This window comes from Thermobia domestica, chromosome 16, assembly GCF_964235325.1.
Source record: "Thermobia domestica chromosome 16, izTheDome1.hap1.1, whole genome shotgun sequence".
Lineage (NCBI taxonomy): Eukaryota > Metazoa > Arthropoda > Insecta > Zygentoma > Lepismatidae > Thermobia > Thermobia domestica.
In genome coordinates, this window is record NC_137469.1 from 78,482,636 (window position 1) to 78,501,039 (window position 18,404).

An 18,404-nucleotide genomic window follows, 5' to 3' on the forward strand; every position below is an offset into this window, starting at 1 on the left:
TTTCTTTCTTGTAGGACAAGATGCATCAGTGTTTATTGTCCCTGCACTCTTTCTAGTAGACTCTAAAGCTGCGACGGACCACAAATGGCCTATAGATGATATTACGGCGTTTCCATCGTCTGGTAAACGCCCTGTTCCTTCCAGTGTGATTTGGTGGCAAACATTGGATCTCCAATACCTAGCTGTTATTGGCAGTGACTCCGGAGAGATTACATTTGTTAACCTTGCGACAGGCACAGAAGTAGGAAGCACATATATAAATAAAGGCATTTCTTCTCTTCAGCTGTGTCAAGATAATAGCTTAGACTCCATATTTCTTCTTGTAAGTGGAACTGAAGTATCACTTTCTTTTCTGTAAATATTATTTCTAGTTATTTTATATATATATATGAAAGATGCTAGAGCCTATAAAACCTTACTTTCAGCAACTATATAGTTGTGTGTAATTACAATCATCGTAATGCTAGATGGCGAATGTTCAACTAAGTTATACGTGGGCACCATATCGATTATTATTTGTAGTTTTTTAAAGATTATTTTATTTTATTTCAGCAATTTCTCAATTGCCTCACTGTACTAGGTTAACACCAAAAAATCGTTCGTCCATTAGGAATCGAACCAAAGACTGTGGATACGAAGGGAGGTAGACTCAGTGCACATAACGGATTTATATATACCGTATTTACACGATTTTAAGACGCACTTTTTTGTCAATTTTTTTGCTTCCAAATTCAAGGTGCTTCTTAGATTTGAGTTATGCAAATTTAGGCTAGATTAGATGGAGTTTTATCAAAAATTGCTAATCCTGCTAGTCATGATTCTGTAAAAAATGTATATACGGTAAATTCCAGTAGTAAATTCAATATTTCTTTAATTTCCCATAATATCTTCTCTATAACCATCTGTTCTGAATACTTTTTCCATGTTACTCCTCGTTGCTTCATGGTTTTGTTACGTGGCTATGTATGAAAGTATTTCATAGGTGTCTTGACGTATCTTATTACACAGTCAGGATTTTTGTCCACCGATCATCATTTTTCTTCCTATATATATATATATATATATATATATATATATATATATATATATATATATATATATATATATATATGTATGTATGTATATGGACCATTACCACTTTCGTACCATTATTTTCGCAATAAAATTGTCACTCGTGTCGTTTTTCAAATTTATGTAATTTTTCCTATCTTTACGGGTAATTCTTAACATACATCTCACCATACTTCATGATGTAGTCTGGAGACTACTCAAGATTTGTGATTTTGTTAGTTTTTTTTTTTTTTTTTTTTCTGTATTCATTTTCAACCCTGTTTCCTTGCTCGTCAAATTAAGCTCTTCTATCTTACCTTACAGTGTCGTCTTTTGAAAAAAAAAAAAAAAAAAAAAAAAAAAAAAAAAAAAAAAAAAAAAAAAAAAACCGATGCCATCTACAGAATGAAGATGGGTAAAATGTTCTTCGTCTATATTTATTTAACTCGTCGTTTCCTTAGTTCAGAGATAGAAACACATGTTCGGTTACATTTATGAAAAGTTTTGGAGAAACTCTGTTCGATAATCTTCTTAATTCTTAACGTATTTGTACAGATAAACAGTCAAATATTCTCACTGGCTTATTATAGGTATTATCGATAGCTTTGTAAGCTTTTTCGAAATCGCTTGGTTTAGTGGCATTAACAACCTTCAGGGTCTTCACTGAATCTAAACGCGTTGCAGTGAACAGCTTACAAAAGAGTAACTTACACTAATATACTTATTTGGCCTCTATCAGTGCTAATACTACTAGAATATCATCTGTTGTACTATGACTCTTTCTGATTACAGTTTATTTCCTTGCTGGAACTAAGTATAACTGTTTCTCCTTTATCGTAGTATCAGTACTTGCGGAAGAAGACGACTTTCATGTCTATAATTGCATACGGCATTTATCTACTTCTAGGGAATTTGACTTTTTTCCGTAGACATTCCCAACTTTTTAGAGAATCCGCCATTTTACTAACGAATGGAGGAAACAACCAATTTTTAACACACTAATTCCTCTATAATTGCGAATTTAGTGATACACAAAGAGTGATAAAGGATATGACTGGATCGGGTCTCGAATCTGGGATCTTCGGCGTACGGTGCCGGTATGTTAACTACTACGCTATTGAGTCCACTTCCTGAACAGTCATAATCTCTCTCGCTTTTAAATTCGGTGGTCTGTAACTGAATTCGCACCTAGAGGAATTGGTGTGTTAAAAATCGGTTGGGTTTCATCCATTCGTTAATATACTACAACCATACAACTATAAGAGATGTTCTAAATGTTGACACTGGATTGTCCAAGCAACAGGAATTTGTAGTACAAACCATGTGGTCTGAGTGAAAGAACACCGAACTCAAGAGTGAGAGAGTGTATGGCTATTAAGGAAGCGAACTGGGTAGTGTAGTGGTTAATGCATCGGCAAGGTACGCCGAAGTTCCCGAGTTCGAGTCTCGGTCCAGTCATGCACTTTTTCACTTTCTGTGTGTCAATTCGGCGTTTCTTTTAATAATTTTGGCACTAATAAAGAGATTGCAGCAATTTGAAGCGGGCTTTCTTCATTTTGTAAGAAATGTGATGGCATTGTAATATTTGCTGGAAAAGGGCACTATTTGTGTCCAAGTAATATCGAATTTGGTGCACCATATTTTGAAAGTCCTTTGTAGTATATCCGCTGTCACTGTTTGAATTACTTCATTGATGCTGGCTTTCAAGGCACCTGTGATTTACAGTTCGCGTATACTGTCTCTTTCTGATATCCACATGGAGAGTAATCAGGGGATAGCAGATCGGATGAGCACCCTTCAAAATAATGTTGCTGCCGAAAAAGGACCAATTTTAGGCCATACTGGCGTATGATGTGTGGGACGTCGCATTATCCTGTTGGAAATATAGTCATAACCTCTTATCACTCTTTGTGTATCACTGAATTCACACTTACAGAGGAATTAGTGTGTTAAAAATTGATTTCCTCCATTCGTTAATAAAATGGCGGATTCCCTAAAAAGTTGGGTATCTACTACTACATGTGCGTCTACGAAAAAGTCGAATTCCCTAGAAGTAGATAAATGCCGTATGCAATGGGAAGCTCCTTTTCGTCCAGTTGAGTTACAAAGAAGTTACTATAGTTGTATCAAAAAAGATGCGATTAAGTACTCGCACCAGGACATCATACATCGAACATCAATATTCTTAAAATACAGGGTCTCTTCCTGTATCGCGTTAGGATTTTCACTTGCCCCAATAGAACTTGGAGAATTAATGCATGCTGACGTATGAAACGACGCTTTGTCTGGAAACGAGGTATAGTCCGGAATGACCGGACTTCCGCAAAACATTAATAGTTGTCTCGGCCAGGCCACTTAATTTGGGATACAGTACGCATGAAGCTTTGCTTTTTTTCACAGTACAAAGACAAATGCACCACGCGAAAGACTTAACTTCATTTCTCACAGAAGAAATACTCACGTTCAAATTTTGATGCAGCATCTTAACATCACAGTTATTAACGAAATGCCGGGTAAGCAAGTAAGCAGAAAGTAGGAAATTAATCCAGTTGAAGAGCCGGCACTTGTCTATCACAGAGTATTAGAATGTAAGATTGGCGACGTTGGATTTTGTATCAGCGAAAAGCTGAAGAATGATATGTTGGGGATAGTTTTAGACTTGTAGTAATACTTCTTTCCAGACTTTTCCAAAGACACATACTATAGTGATTCCAAGGTATGCTTCTTCAACAGGCTATGCAGAAGAGCAAGCTCTGTAAAAAATTTGGGAATTTAATAAAAGAAAAAACAGTTACGTGGAGAGTTTCACATAAAACATCAGCACTAGAATCGGACAACAAGAGCCAAACGAAAGATCAACGAGAAGAACGCAGAAACATTCTAGCAGAATTCACCGAAGCCGAGAAGATGTTTCTTACTGATTCCATCTTAAACAAAATATCCGAATTGAAGCAGATGTGTCGGCACCCAAGTGGAAGAGTAAATCAAAATTGACTGTCATGTCAAACAGACGTGATTAAGGACTGATATTCTGAAAAGATTCAACATCGGAAGTGACCACTGAATATTAAACCATAAAACCTAATCTGAAGATTAAACTGGAAAGAAAATAAAGTAATATGTTAAGATAGTAAACTTTGAAGTTAGTAGTGGACAAGCAAAACAATACTTTAGTATTGAATGTATTTCAGTCAACTTGCTACTTGTTAGTAAGTTATATGAAAGGCTCAAATTTCAAGGCTTTTTCACCGGGAATCGAACCCGAAATCCCGTGCACTACAGACGAGTGCGCTATCCACTTGACCAGCGAAAAGGACATTAACTTTTTTACAGAACTAAATGTGTATGTAGTAATTTAATCTATTATGCATAGGAACTTATGACCTACTTCAGGAGCAAAAATGAGAACGAACATTACCTCCGTTTGATTATTTTTATTCGATCTTTGGATTTAATCGCAATCCACTAAATTCTACTATTGGATTTACTCGCAGTCTAGTTCATTACTTTTTTTAAAAAATCTCGTCTCTAACAATGTTTTCACAGGCTCAACCTGTCGAGCTATCATAGTTCGACAGGTTTAGTAATAGCGCACTGCGAGCTTATTGGCTGATGCCACACGCCAATTCGGGTAACGCGGACTATAACACACTCAAAGTTGAAAAATAAAACATGTATAATACTGCAAAGGACTGGGTTCCCAATATTTTAATTATTATATTGCAGTCATTATCAAATGGTATAAATTGTCTTGCAAAGTTCTACATATGGTAGCTCTTAACTGCCATATCTTGGTATGTATTCGTTCAAATATTTGTCAAACAGAAAGAAAGAAAAGCTTTTAGATAACGGAACGCATAGAAAGGAAGTTTCTTCAAGAGCAGCGTAACGTACTTCAACTTAAACTGAAGAAAGGTTTTACTGCGCTCGAAGAGGATACGGTCATTTCAGAAGATGACAGAAATTTTGATGAGTATGTCTACAAAGGTAGGGAGTAGAACGACGAAAAAGAATGAGAAGAGAATCTGATAAGAAACACATCGCCTAATAAAGAAACTAAAAGAAACGAGAATTAATAATGACAATGCCGTATGACTAATAGAATATGTAGAACTTTGCAGGACAATTTATACCATTTGATAATGACTGCAATATGATAATTGAAATATTGGGAACCACAGTCCTTTGCAGTATTATACATGTTTTATTTTTCAACTTTGAGTGTGTTATAATGTAAGGTTCGAGAAAACTTTTTTTTTTTTTTTAATCTGTGACAGGTTATTTCTTGTACACGAAATACAATTTCTAGCTTAACGTAACAGGATTATATACCGAGGCTAAAGCAGACTATGAAGATCACGAGTAAAGTAATGAAATGGCGAAAGTGGGAGGAAACAAGAGGGATTCGAAAAAACACACGCACAGGGTATTTGTCCACGTAGCGCGAGCTGGGACCTCCCTCACTAAAAGTGAACTCTTTGCCATTGAGCCACCACGACCTAGGTTATTTCTTGCATATTTGGTTAATTTCTTTTTTCTTTTTTTCTTTTCGTAATTTTTAGTGTCTATTTGCCCATGTTTTGGTGGCTAAATGTCTGGTCTGTATGTATTAAAGATGAACATAGTTACCAGTTAGTTATGTGTTTCTCCACCGCATAATTTGTGGCATAAAAGATTTCATATAACTCCTGTTGAAGTGTGTGCCCTACATACTATGTATATATTCTGTTCAGATTACAGGCACAAACCAAGAACAATGGAAATTAATTTTAGAACAGCGCTCGACTGGCTACTGCTGGCCGCTTGAGAGAAGTCCGCATGAAGGAAGTGGAAGTCATGGTGCTGAAGTTGAAGTTCGTCATGGATCATGTTTAGTTCCACTTCCTGCGAGAACAAGACTACAAGGATTAAAACAGCTTTCCGTTGAAAAATTAGCTACCCTGAGACAAAAGTTATCTGAAACTAGGAAGGCAACAGCACTAAGTAGAAGAGGTAATTAACATGAAGTATTAATTCATTAAAAATGATTTCTTACATTTTTAAATTCATTACGACATTTTCTTTTTTTCTCTTGTAAGTATGAAAGATGTGCCATAATGTATTTGTTTGCGTATGAAAATTAAATCATGAAATCATACGCACTTGATTTCTTTTCAATGTAACCCTGCCTGACTTCAATACATAAAACTTCCTTCATTTCTAGTTTATTTAGTACATTAAGAGAGAGAACTTCATTTTGATTCTCCAGGCATTATATTGTCTCTAAAGTTATTGCTTTCGCATTTTATCATCCATGAACCGATTTTTCAAGTTTCGATAGAACAGTTGTGAGTTGTATAATCTTAGATTCAGCTTAGTGAAATCACATTTATATAGCATCGTTTGCGATACCTGGGCAATAAAACAATATTCCAAATCAAATCATTTTTTTTTCCATACATTTATAGGTAGATATGCTTTTCATTCTCTTTCTCTGCATACTTCTTACATATTGACCTCAAACTCCAGTCATGATAGGTCAAGATATGCCTCCTTCTGCACTAATAAGCTTAGTTTCATGAATCATAGATCATAAATTGCTGACAGGCAGATAAGTTATTGAGGGGTCCTAATATATCTGCTAGTTTTATATTGTCTTTCAATTTTTTAATGCCTGAACATCAACTCTCTAATTCTAATAAAAACTTAAAATTGCTAGCTATTGGTAGAGATTTTTCACAAAAGCCAATATCTTCCCTTTCAAAGCTTACGTTTCAGTCAAATTACAACATAAAGAAGTTAAAATTTTTCATAGATTTCCCAAGGAATATAAAACAAATACCGGAAAAATAATACATGAGAAACAAAATTCGAGCTCAGGCTTTAAGAAGTTTCATATCGAAAAAAATGACTACTTGTCTTAAAAATTTAAACAACATGTTAGGACATTTTCCAGTATTATGTTAAATTGTCGCGATTTTCACTACTGTATTGTAATTTCCATCCCATTGGCATTGACTTAGTCATGCATGAGTTGTAAGTTCAAAAATGTTTCCATTGCGAAACAGAAATTTACCGAAGAGCATAATATTTTTCAATGAGAATTCTATAGTTTTGGTTTGATGTCATACTCTGTATTTTGTTAGGAAATACGAAAAGATTTTCAGTTGTTGAGTTAATGAATAAATAGAAGGGCAGAGTTGTTTCCGTAGTTTGTCATAATTTCATTTGTTTCGACATTTTTAGAAGTCAACTCTGGTGAAGATCATGAGCCCCATAAGAAGCCGGGGACCGAAGTAAGCGGTGAATCTCAGTCCCATAGTACACAGCCGGAACGTCTAAGTTGTCATATCGGAGAAACTTTCCTGACACCACAGTATGCAAGAGGGCGATACTTATTTTCTGGTTACTACGCGCCTTCCAATTTGTTAACAGTAAGTTCCGTTTGCTTACGCCTTTTGCTTACTGTGTTTTATGATCGTTTACCTGCATGGTTTATTTGTTCATTGCATGATGATGGGTTCTTTTCGTTTATTTATAGGAAAACTTCTGATAACCCGTATTGGAAGATATTTTTTCAAAATATATATATTAGGATCAGAAAATCAATCATTTTTAAAATATCGATTTACTTGCATATAGAGCATAACATAGATTGAATTCGATGATTATTTATTATTTTTTTATTTCAAGTGTTTCAGGTATAAAGTCTACCATTTTAGTACTGAAACCATTAACAATTACTGAAGACATTTTGATTTATTTTCCACTCTTCGCTGTAGCTATCTTCCTGTATAAACTTAGATTTGAAATATGATGATTATGAACTGAACTTGTTTTCCAAATATTTTACTATGAAACTATTCTGTTTGAATAAAGAGTTCTACTCTTTTGAATTTTTGTGCCTTCTTGTAAAGAACAAGTTTTTTCTAGATTGAGATATTTCTCTTTCATGCAGAAATCGAAGTTCCATCATGCGTAGAAAACACCAAAGTTTTCTCGCATAATGAGGACGAAAATTAGTGTAGCTGGCTACTTAGTCTCAGGTCAATCTCAGAAAAAGGAATAGGTAGTAAGTTCTATCAGTTAAAACTTAAAACTTATTTTACCTTCAATGACACTTATAATGTAATTTTTATTGGACAAAATATTATTTTTTAGGATAATTATATTTATAAAAGTTATAGTATCGTATTGTGTCCACTAAGTCCTGCTACCGTTACAATGACCCTTAGCGCATAAAAGATATGAGATAGAGATATGCGTTTTTTTTTTCAACTTGTTCTACATCTCTCAAAGTTTTATGTGCGTATTATTTTATGTGATTACACGTATCTCGAAGTTTCTTTTCCTCTCTTTGAAGATTGTGATTTGAACGACAATAACGACAGCACAAGAGAAGGCCCAATGTGTTTGGTGGTATGCTGAGTCAAGGAAATCACCGTTAACTGTTTAGCGAAAATTTACCTGCAGTATGGAAAAGATCCCCCATCAAAAGCATCTATAATTAGGTGGGGCGCGAAACTTTTAGAGATAGGTAACATAATGGAGATGCAGCGGAGTGGAAGACCAAATGTGGAGCAAGTATTTGTGGACAACGTGCAAATTGCATTTGATCGCAGCCTGCAGAAATCGGTTCGTTGTGCGTCACGGGAATTGCATGTTCCGAAATCAGCCATTCATAAGATCCTCCATAAGCGATTATATCTTCATGGCTACAAAGTACAACTCACGCAAGCTTTGGAGCCCAATGACCTTCTCAACGTGCTGCATTTGTATGTTGAACATAATTGAACATGATAATCAGTATCTGCAGAGGGTGATGTTCTCTGATAAAGCCACATTCTTTGTGTGTGGACATGTTGACCGCCATAACGTTTGGATATGGGGCTCTGTACATCCGTATGTCATTCGTGAAAGCCCAAAACTTAACTTACGGTGTGCTGTTATGCATGACAGAGTAATCGGTTCATTTTTCTTTGCTGAGAACATGGTTACACGTGTGGTTTACTATGTCATGCTTCATGAGTATCTACTCCCTCAGGTGTTGGAACTACAGCCAAACAATCTTCCAACGCAATGGAGCACCTACTGTTAGAAACATTTTAAATCACCGTTTCCATCGCCACCTGGGAGATAGATTGACCATGATGGATCAACCGCCTGCCCCCTGCGCTCCCCTGATATCATCCCCTTGAATTTTTTCCTTTGGCAGTACGCCAAAGATCGTGTCTACGAAATCCCTGTTCCAGCTCGTGCTGTACTTCGTACACGGATTGCTGCGATCCTTAAAAACGTTGATGCGGCTGTGCGGCAGCATGTATGATGGAGCTCGAATATTGTCTTCACATCCTGATGACAGCTTGAGGGGCGCGTGTATAAGTGTTATAATTGGCAATTAAACACGTTGAAAAAAAAAAAATGTATCTATTTCATGTAGTTTACTAGCTACTTTTTATTGTAATGGTAACAGGACTTTGTGGACAACGTTATATTTAAAACTCTGCTTCTTTCATCTTAAAGTAAGTGTGACCATTCTGTTGTAATATATAAAATTTCGGTGTAAATATTATTTTATTTTATTTTGTGTGTGATCTTTGTTTGAATAAATCTCGTATGCGTTCACTTTGCCTGTAGATCACTGGTTAACTCAAGAACCGAAAAACTAACAAATGTCCAAATATTTCACAGATATAATTACTATTCATGTCAGATTGTGAATAGAGATGATTGTGGTGAATTATGTCATTGAGAAGTAGTAACTGTGTGCTTTGTGGTGAACGAACACAGTGTACGTGGTTTCTCGGGGTACTCCCACGTTCGTCATTCCACAATTACTGTCTCTGTTAGCCGTGGAACATAATCATGGAACGTAAAAAAAAAAAAAAAAAAAAAAAAAAAAAAAGCATAGTTGCATGTAGGTTTCCGTATAATAGTGCGGAGAAAAAAAATAGAAGTTTACTTACAGTTAAACTATAATGTACATGGACCAATATTTCCCTAAACCAAAACACACAGATTTTTTACAAAGTTTTAGAGTTTCACAATTTCACTAATGTTGCATGTTTGCTATCATGTGTGAATGAAAAAAGTAAGTTGGCTGAGAATGGATCATTCTTTATAATCAGTTATTGTAGTTGATAATAATGAATGAGGTATATTACATAGCAGAAAATAGTCAACACATACACGCATAAGTATACACCATAACTTATTTCCTTAAAATGCTTGCTCAAATAGGGAGCGAAGGAAGTAGAGAAAAAGGAAGGGAACATTACTCAATTTCATATTTATAATGAAACCACTATACATATTTTTAGTAGCTGTTATATTCCGTGTGAAAATAATGAAAATGAGTATTCATGCTTCGTAATATCATGGCCCGTATTATGGAGTTTGATACTGTAGAATTGTATCTGGTTCCAAGCGAGAATCATTACATGGAAAGTTACCTTTTGTTATAGAACATCGGAAAAAAATTGTATACTGACTCCCTTTTAACAGTCGGATTATTACGATTCATTATTTACAGTTCTGTAGAATAGAGAAGAGTTTGTCCGATAACGTCTAAAAGCAACTGTCATTCTCAGGATAGGAGAACAAGGAAAGTAGATGCAAAGAGGTAACCTGGAATTAAGCAAAATTTGAACACTAGTGCGACGTAAGACACAGCGTGTGAAATTGAAAACGTCACCTCGTTTCAGGTATCGACAAGCCTATTAAAGGGAAAAAAAAAAAATACGAAATTCAAAGGATTAAATAACTTCATCTATCTACACATGACTTAGAAAGATATAATCATAACATGAAAACTCAGATTAAACATAGATCAGAATTTATTAGGATCGTAGTGGTAGATCGCGTACCTCTGGTGTGTGGTGTTCCTTGTCAAGTAAGTGTGGGGTGGACAACATCACGTCTGTGGTTCTCGGGGTACTCCCGTTTCCTCCCAATTTCTCACTCCACGAATTTTTCCATCATCATTCACTTACCTTAATCATCCGTCTCCCGTAGCCTAAAGAGCACTATCGTACCACATTAAACTGAAGAATTTCATTTCTTGAGATCATACTCTTTCGAACATTTTGTCTAAAATTTAAACGTTAGTTGATAGCATTTTTTTCCTTCAGAGAAATTTTTTCTGTTTTAACTTTTCTGCTTGTGCTGTGTTTGTATTTTGTGTTTCTAAAAATTTATGTCATATTATGATTTCTGTAATTAATTGTCACTTAGCTGTCCTCATACTCTTGGAGAGGTATTCATATTTATATTCTAAAATTATTGGGAAACTTCCTTCCTTACAGAACTATAATTATTATATTTTATCGTAGTCTTTATATAGGGGAAACTATACAGTCGTGGGCACCTTAAGGCATTTTTTTAAGTAATTAATTTATAACTTTTATACGTTTGGCCATATGTGTCTAATATTTGTCAAATAATATTGTTACAGTATGGGCTTCAAAATAAATATGATATTGGACTGAAATGTAACGTTAGGTACGTGTAATATTTTTTTAAAAAAAGTACTATAACTTTTATAGTGATGGGCACTACAGAGACTGAGTTGGGCACTTTTGATTACAGTTATGGGCACCTGTGCAGAAATTTCTAAAATTATTTAATAATGCCAAGATACATTACTTTGTTACATAAATGCATAAAACAGCATCTCGTTTTGATGTTTTGTGGTTTTATAGTAACAATTTTAATAAAAACAATTAAGAACTTATGAAATTAGGCGCTCTGTTTGCCTAATCGCTGTCACTTTCAGTTTCGTCTAAGATCTGCAAACATTGGATACAATAGCATACATCATCATCGTAGGCTTCTCCACAGCAAGAAGGTAAGCTTTATGAAAAGCCTATCCACAGCGTTTGCAGTTCATTCCTGGAAAACGAGGTCCTACGCTCTCACCACACTAGTTACACAATCCAGAAAGTGAAAAAGAAATTACGGTTTTCTAATTGTTCCATACTGTTTTCCAACACCTTCACTTTCAATATGTTTGAATCTTCTTTGGATGCTGAAGAAGAACGAACTCCCTCATTTTTGTTCTCTTGCAGTTCGCCAAAAAGCACTCGTTTAGCCGGAGGGGCAGAGGGTAATTTCTCCACATCAGCTCTAGTTATACCTGTACGTTCGGAAGAAAATAGATTAACACTAGGAGTATCTTCGTGTCTTTTTTCTACTTTCCCAGCTGGACCTGACTGTTTAACTTCTCTTTTCCTCTTTCTCTCCTCTTTCTTCCTCTCTTGTTTTTCTTTTCTCTTTGTGCAGCTCTTTCCATTTATCTGATGTTATTACAAATGGGAATCTTTGAATATTGCGACCTTTTCGCTTTGGCCTTTCTGACCATAGCAAACAGTCCTTAAAAAGCGGTATATTTGATTTCTTGATTGGATACATTTTACCCCGGTCAGTAGTTTCGTTTTGCTCTTCTGGTGTCACCTCAACTTGTAGAGAAGTGCTTGCTTCCTCAAGTTGTTCTGCTAAAGCACTTTCAGTCTGTTGTAATCGTGGTGAGTTTGAGGCTTCATCTGCCGGCAACTCATCATTTGTGTGGATTTTTATGAGCGTTTCATCTTTAGAAAATTCTTCAAGTATTTTACGGAGAAGGCGAAAATCTTCACACTTTTCTTCATGACCATTTGCACCTTTATCTGTAAACTTTTATTTGGTTACATTCTCGGCCCGAAGTAAATCACAAAACTTTATATAATATTGGAAATAATTTAGTTCTCACTCTGCGCCGCAAACTAACTTGGGCAGCTACCTGAGTGAAAACGCTGTGATTAGTTTCTTAAAAGCCGGTATTAACAGCAGTGGCAAATGATGTTCTGAGTAATCACATCCGAGGCATCAATGCAAAAATCATCGATAGACACTGGCCATTACATCACAGAATTCATCTTAAAAAGCAACTAGGCCTATTTCATACTCCATAACTTGACGTGTAAGTACTGCACATGGCCACAACGTAAGTCACTGGCGTTTCTCCTAGCGCGAGGACTGTAGCTATATTTTAAATGTAATCATGTGTGATAAATATGAATAGACCTTGTTATTAATTTTCAAGGGAAAAACTGTACACATAGCAATATGAAAAAAAGAAGCTTCGGACTTCCAACGCACACTGACATTTGTGCAGTGCTTCCCCTTCTTGTTCTTTTTTGGGATCATGATGTAGGTCTAGCTGAGTCGAAGCGTCAAAACCTTCCTTTCATATTGGTAAGAGTGCAGATTTCCTCCTTTTCCATAAAATTAAATGTAATCAGATACATGAGAAACTTAAACCTACTTAAGTAACCTGATTATAATGGGCCCTATACCGAGATCGTAGTTATACACTCCCTTGTACATTTTTTTTCCCAGATAGGGGTCTCTATAAAATAAGCCTAGTTCTATTATTATGCTTAATCACGGCCGCCTTTATTGTTCTACAGGCCAGTCTTGAAATGGCAACTACGCCTTTTTGCCTTCCACAGACTATCCACCCAGCACAGCCAGCTGCCCAAATTCTCTGCATTAATGTCTAGAGAAAGGAAGGATCCTCGCTAAAATGGTAGGGAAATGGTCTGTGGACTGCCAATTGTTGAAGGTGGATAGTCTGTGGCAGGCCGATTTGCGCAGTTGCCACATTCAAGGTCCTGGCTTGTATAACAAAGGAGGCCGTGGCTTAATTCAATATAAACATACAGTCATGGGCATAGTGAGTTTACAGTAATGGGCACTGGGCCCATCACTGTTAAATAACCTTTAAATTTCATGAAATTTTCGAGCAAGAAACACAACAGCCTGAAATGCACTTTAGGCTTAAAATAACGACAAAAAAATTCATATAGTAAAATATAGTTATGGGCACTAGGTGCCCATCACTGTCATGTTCCATTAAATTAAAATACAGTGGTGAGCACCTCATGATTTGAGAGCAAAACTCATTTAGACTTACATCTCATTAGCATGAAGTGCTCTTATCGTTTAATAATCACTCAAAACACAAAATTTTAATTTTCAATTGATTTATAATGAAACAAAACCTTAATCAGTACACCTATCTGATTAAAAGATTTCTTTAGAAATGAACAACAGCCATTACAACGTCTCACATCGCGCACCTTTCTACACCCCGCCACACACACGAAAGAAGGAAAACGATTGACAAACTGTGAGCGTAAAGAAGAAAGGCGTACCAACATTTGAAAATCGTCAATAGCTTGCTACAGGCGCTCAGACTCTTATTATTTGAAAATAATTGGCATAGGTGCCCATCACTATCAGAGTGCCCACGACTGTATAGTTTCCCCTATATATATATATAATACATATAGAAGTAGTAGTGTGATTGTTCTGTACTTAATATCTTGTTCCAGTTACGATTTCTTTTCAATCTTTTTCAGATTCATGGTATGGGTTTGGAGGTAGTACCATTATTCATTCACAAGCTCCCTCCAGATACAAAAGATATTTTATTAACTGACCGGTTTCTGTTTACAACGAACGATACCGCGCAGACATTAACTATCATTTCGTGTCAGCTATCAGAAAGCAGATTGGATGGAAACAGTGTAAGTTGTGCTAACCTTGAGTTTTTTTTTTTTTTTTTTTTTCCACTATTTTATAATATGTTTCCTCGTACAGAGAGGAGAGCATTTGCTGTGCTTTCAACCTGATTGATTTCTTAAGTTCACTCACTTTGAAAGTTAGTACTAATCATGAAATCTAAGAGTAAAATCCTGCCTTACTTCATTTTTTGTGTAAGCTCTAGAGAATCAAGGTTTATGAATACATTAGAAAATGAAGTTCTTGGTACGCTGGCTATTCATATATACTTTGTCTTTAAGGTTATCATCTTTCTCATATTATATGGAACCTCACGTGTTTGGCACAGTTCTTAAATTTTCTCCCATCTCCTAATTTCATTTAATTCCAGAGCTCATATTTTCTGTATTTAAAAAACTAAATCTGCGGTGTATGACAAAAGTCAGTAAAATAAAAATAAAAAATCCATTGATGATAATACTATGAAATAACAAGTCTGTAATGACAGAGGTAAACGAGAAAAGAATTAAGTGTTCAAGAGCTGAACAAAATTCATGGTTTTGTTGTGAGAATTCCATCATCTAATACACAGAACACAGTTTTTCTTCTTCTTACGTAAACAACAAATCGTGTGATGATAGGAACTGATATAATGAATGCTTAGTTACAAATCACTATAATACGCTTGCAGTGAATTTGTCCTTTAGCAGTATTGATGTCTTGTGAAATAAAATTTAAAAAATCCTTTTCAAGCTAGATTTCCTCACACTTTCTGCACTGTGATCGTTGTAAATAAATGAAATGTGTACATGTTATATAAATTTAATACGTTTATTCTACGTAAATAGGGCTAAATAAAAAGGAACAAAATTACTGCACGGAAACTATCATTTTGACTCCTTTTATTGCATGATTGTATGTTCTGCATCAGATCATGATTATTCGGGAAACCATCTTAGAACGCTGTTGGTGTGTCACAGTAGCAATTGCTGATTCAGTGCTCTTGTTACGCTGTTGCAGGTGTCTCGAAACAGATTTTAAAAAATCCTTTGGAATTCTTGACAGAAATTGTACATAAAGTGAGATGTGAACTTCAACATAGAGAAGAGATGTGTTGTAAAACGTAATCGGCAGAACACAGGTTCCAACCGTTCTGAGTGAATTACATCTCTTCGATTGGGCGACTACTAGGATTATATCTTGCTGCAGAAGTGCTCACTAGGTGAAGGTCATGACGAAGTTTGTGTCATTGAAATTTGAATGAGGGGGGTAGAAAAAAATAGTTGAAACATTAAACATCAGTTAGCATCTAAAATCTCGCATAATTTATACAATAAAACACATTTCGTCCAAGATCAATCCCAGAAAATATTATTTTAGGGTAGATCCATTTACTGATTTTAAAAGAGAGGTTTTGTGTGAGTGGGAGTGGGGGTGAGGGAACATGTTACTAATAGTTAGGGGTGCTGCGACATGAACCGTGAGGGTATGGACGCCTCTGTGTGTATATATAGGTCATGACTAAAGACTGGAAGTTGTGGCAAAATGCCATATTTTGTCATTTCTTCAAGAAGCCTTAAATAAATGCCATTTATTGTAATCGTTGACCATATTCGTCATTTTATGGTTACCTCTTAAGTTTCTGTCACCTTTATACCGGAGTTTCAAGTCATATTCTTCGTCACTATTTTGAAATGCAGCTCACTACGAAACATGGAATTTGTCGCTTCTCACCTGAAGGGATAATTCATTATTTGCCAACCAAATACATGGAGAGCACAGTTGATGTTGCTATGATGAGAAGTGAACTATGCATTGTATTGTATGTATGGTTTGCTTAACATGACTTTCTTTAATGTCATTTCTGGTCATGAAATTCATTATTGTCCATTTTCTCGGGAGTTTTATGATTATGATATTAATATTAATGTGTTTTATAATTTTTACCTTTCTTCGGTTTAATGTGTTCTGGTTATTGATATTTTAAAGTAATATTTATTACTTAGTGTTATTTATAATTCTTAATGCAGAATAACGCATTTATTATAAACTTTTGCTAAATTAATACTACAAATATGAAATGAATATATTCACTTCTGCAGTATAAACTGCCATTTTTAATGCAGTTTTTAAAGTTTATTTTGCCATTTTGCCTGCAATTCTTGGTGGTGTTATTTTGCCACAAACGCCAGTCTTTAATAATGATCGACTTACAGTCCTCTGTTATTGATATTTGCAGTGTGAAATGGCCCTTGGACTTACCGTACCGGTTAATAAGCAAATAAACAATTGGAAACATTTTTGTAGCATTGCTTTATGCGTGTGGTGTGGGTGGAAATGTTACTCATAATTCAGGTCATGAGGGATTAGAAAATACGAGCTCATTAATAACCACTAGTATTAAAAGTGGATAATGAACAAGTATTTTCTTCTATAAAAAAAATATGAAAATATGCATTAACCAGTATTGAATTTACCTCGTATTTCAATTCTCTGTATGTTATAGCTATAGAATAGATACTTGTATATTGTAAAAGTATTCGATATCTAATTGTAATTCTGTATATATGTATTTGTATGTTTCTTCATCCTATAGGAGTATAATCCTGATTCCATTCTTCAGAGGTTCGAATTCTCTTCAGACGAAAAGATAATTGCGATATACAAGAAGAGTGAATCGAACTATTATAGTAAGGAATCAAGAAATAGCAATCGCAAAAGTACAACCGGAGAAAATTCATCGGAACACAGCAAGAGTACGAACTCGTCCTCAGGAAGTAGTTCATACGAGACAAGCAAAAGTGGAAATGATAAATATGAACATTTGTTGGCAACAGAAATGAAAGAGTTGAATATGAATCAACCTCCTGTTGATACGTGTGTTATTGTTACGAACTTATCTGTTTATGAAGTTAAATTAAGGTAAATAACCCTTCAATCTTGAATAGGTTTGGTTCAACAATTGTAAAATAAGTGAACGCAATGGAGTTCAAAGAGTTTTTGTTAAATGATTAAGGGTTCTTTTCGTAGAAGAGCATATTTCGTGACACAATCAGAGAGAGTTCGAGTCGTGACTGGAAATCCTTCTGATATCCGGTCTTCCAAAGTTCGTTATGCATGTGTGCACAGTTAGGGAACATAGATATTTAGATAGATTAGATAACAGTGTGAGTAATCAAGTGAAATAAATCAATTTTCAATGCTACCTACATTTTTTATCTTTTACATGCTGCAACGAAGACATAGGTCACCTAGGAACTTTGAACGAACTCCTGGGGGCACGGTGGCTCAGTCGTAGAGCGCTGGTTTCTGGTGTGTGGGGTCCCTGGTTCGATCCCCGACCAAGTAACTTTCTGGTGGACAACATCGTGCTCTTAGGTTTTCTCGGGATATTCCATTTTCTCTCACTTTGCCATTCCACCAATTCTTGTCATTTCATTTGAGCGAACTCCCTCTGCATAAGGGAATGAGGCTTTTAAGATTCTCTTTTTTTAATATCTTGAAGAATGATAAGGTTTTCTATTTCTTGAAACCTGAGTGTTTTTCAAGACGTTAAAAACAGAATATCTTAAAAGCAGAATATCTTGAAAATTTCATCCTTATAATCGGAGTAAGCGTTCAAATTATAGGAGGTACGTCTTCGTTCAAGCACTATTCATAGTTGCTATAGGATGCATATTGAAACACACTAATAAAAAGATCTTCCTTATATCCGGGAAATAATAATAATAATAATAATAATAATAATAATAATAATAATAATAATAATAATAATAATAATAATAAATATATTATTATTATTATTATTATTATTATTATTATTATTATTATTA

General features: G+C 35.1%; 1 protein-coding gene across 1 annotated transcript in view; it reads left to right on the forward strand.

Annotated features, from left to right (window-relative positions):
* ca (RCC1 and BTB domain containing protein claret) overlaps positions 1-18,404 on the forward strand; it is a 153,956-nt gene that overhangs the window by 21,228 nt on the left and 114,324 nt on the right. Inside the window, exons 4-8 of the mRNA XM_081742650.1 lie at positions 15-322; positions 5,784-6,042; positions 7,276-7,463; positions 14,430-14,597; positions 17,168-17,493. Of these exons, the coding sequence (XP_081598776.1) occupies positions 15-322; positions 5,784-6,042; positions 7,276-7,463; positions 14,430-14,597; positions 17,168-17,493 (1,249 nt within the window). The remainder of the gene's footprint in view (positions 1-14; positions 323-5,783; positions 6,043-7,275; positions 7,464-14,429; positions 14,598-17,167; positions 17,494-18,404) is intronic.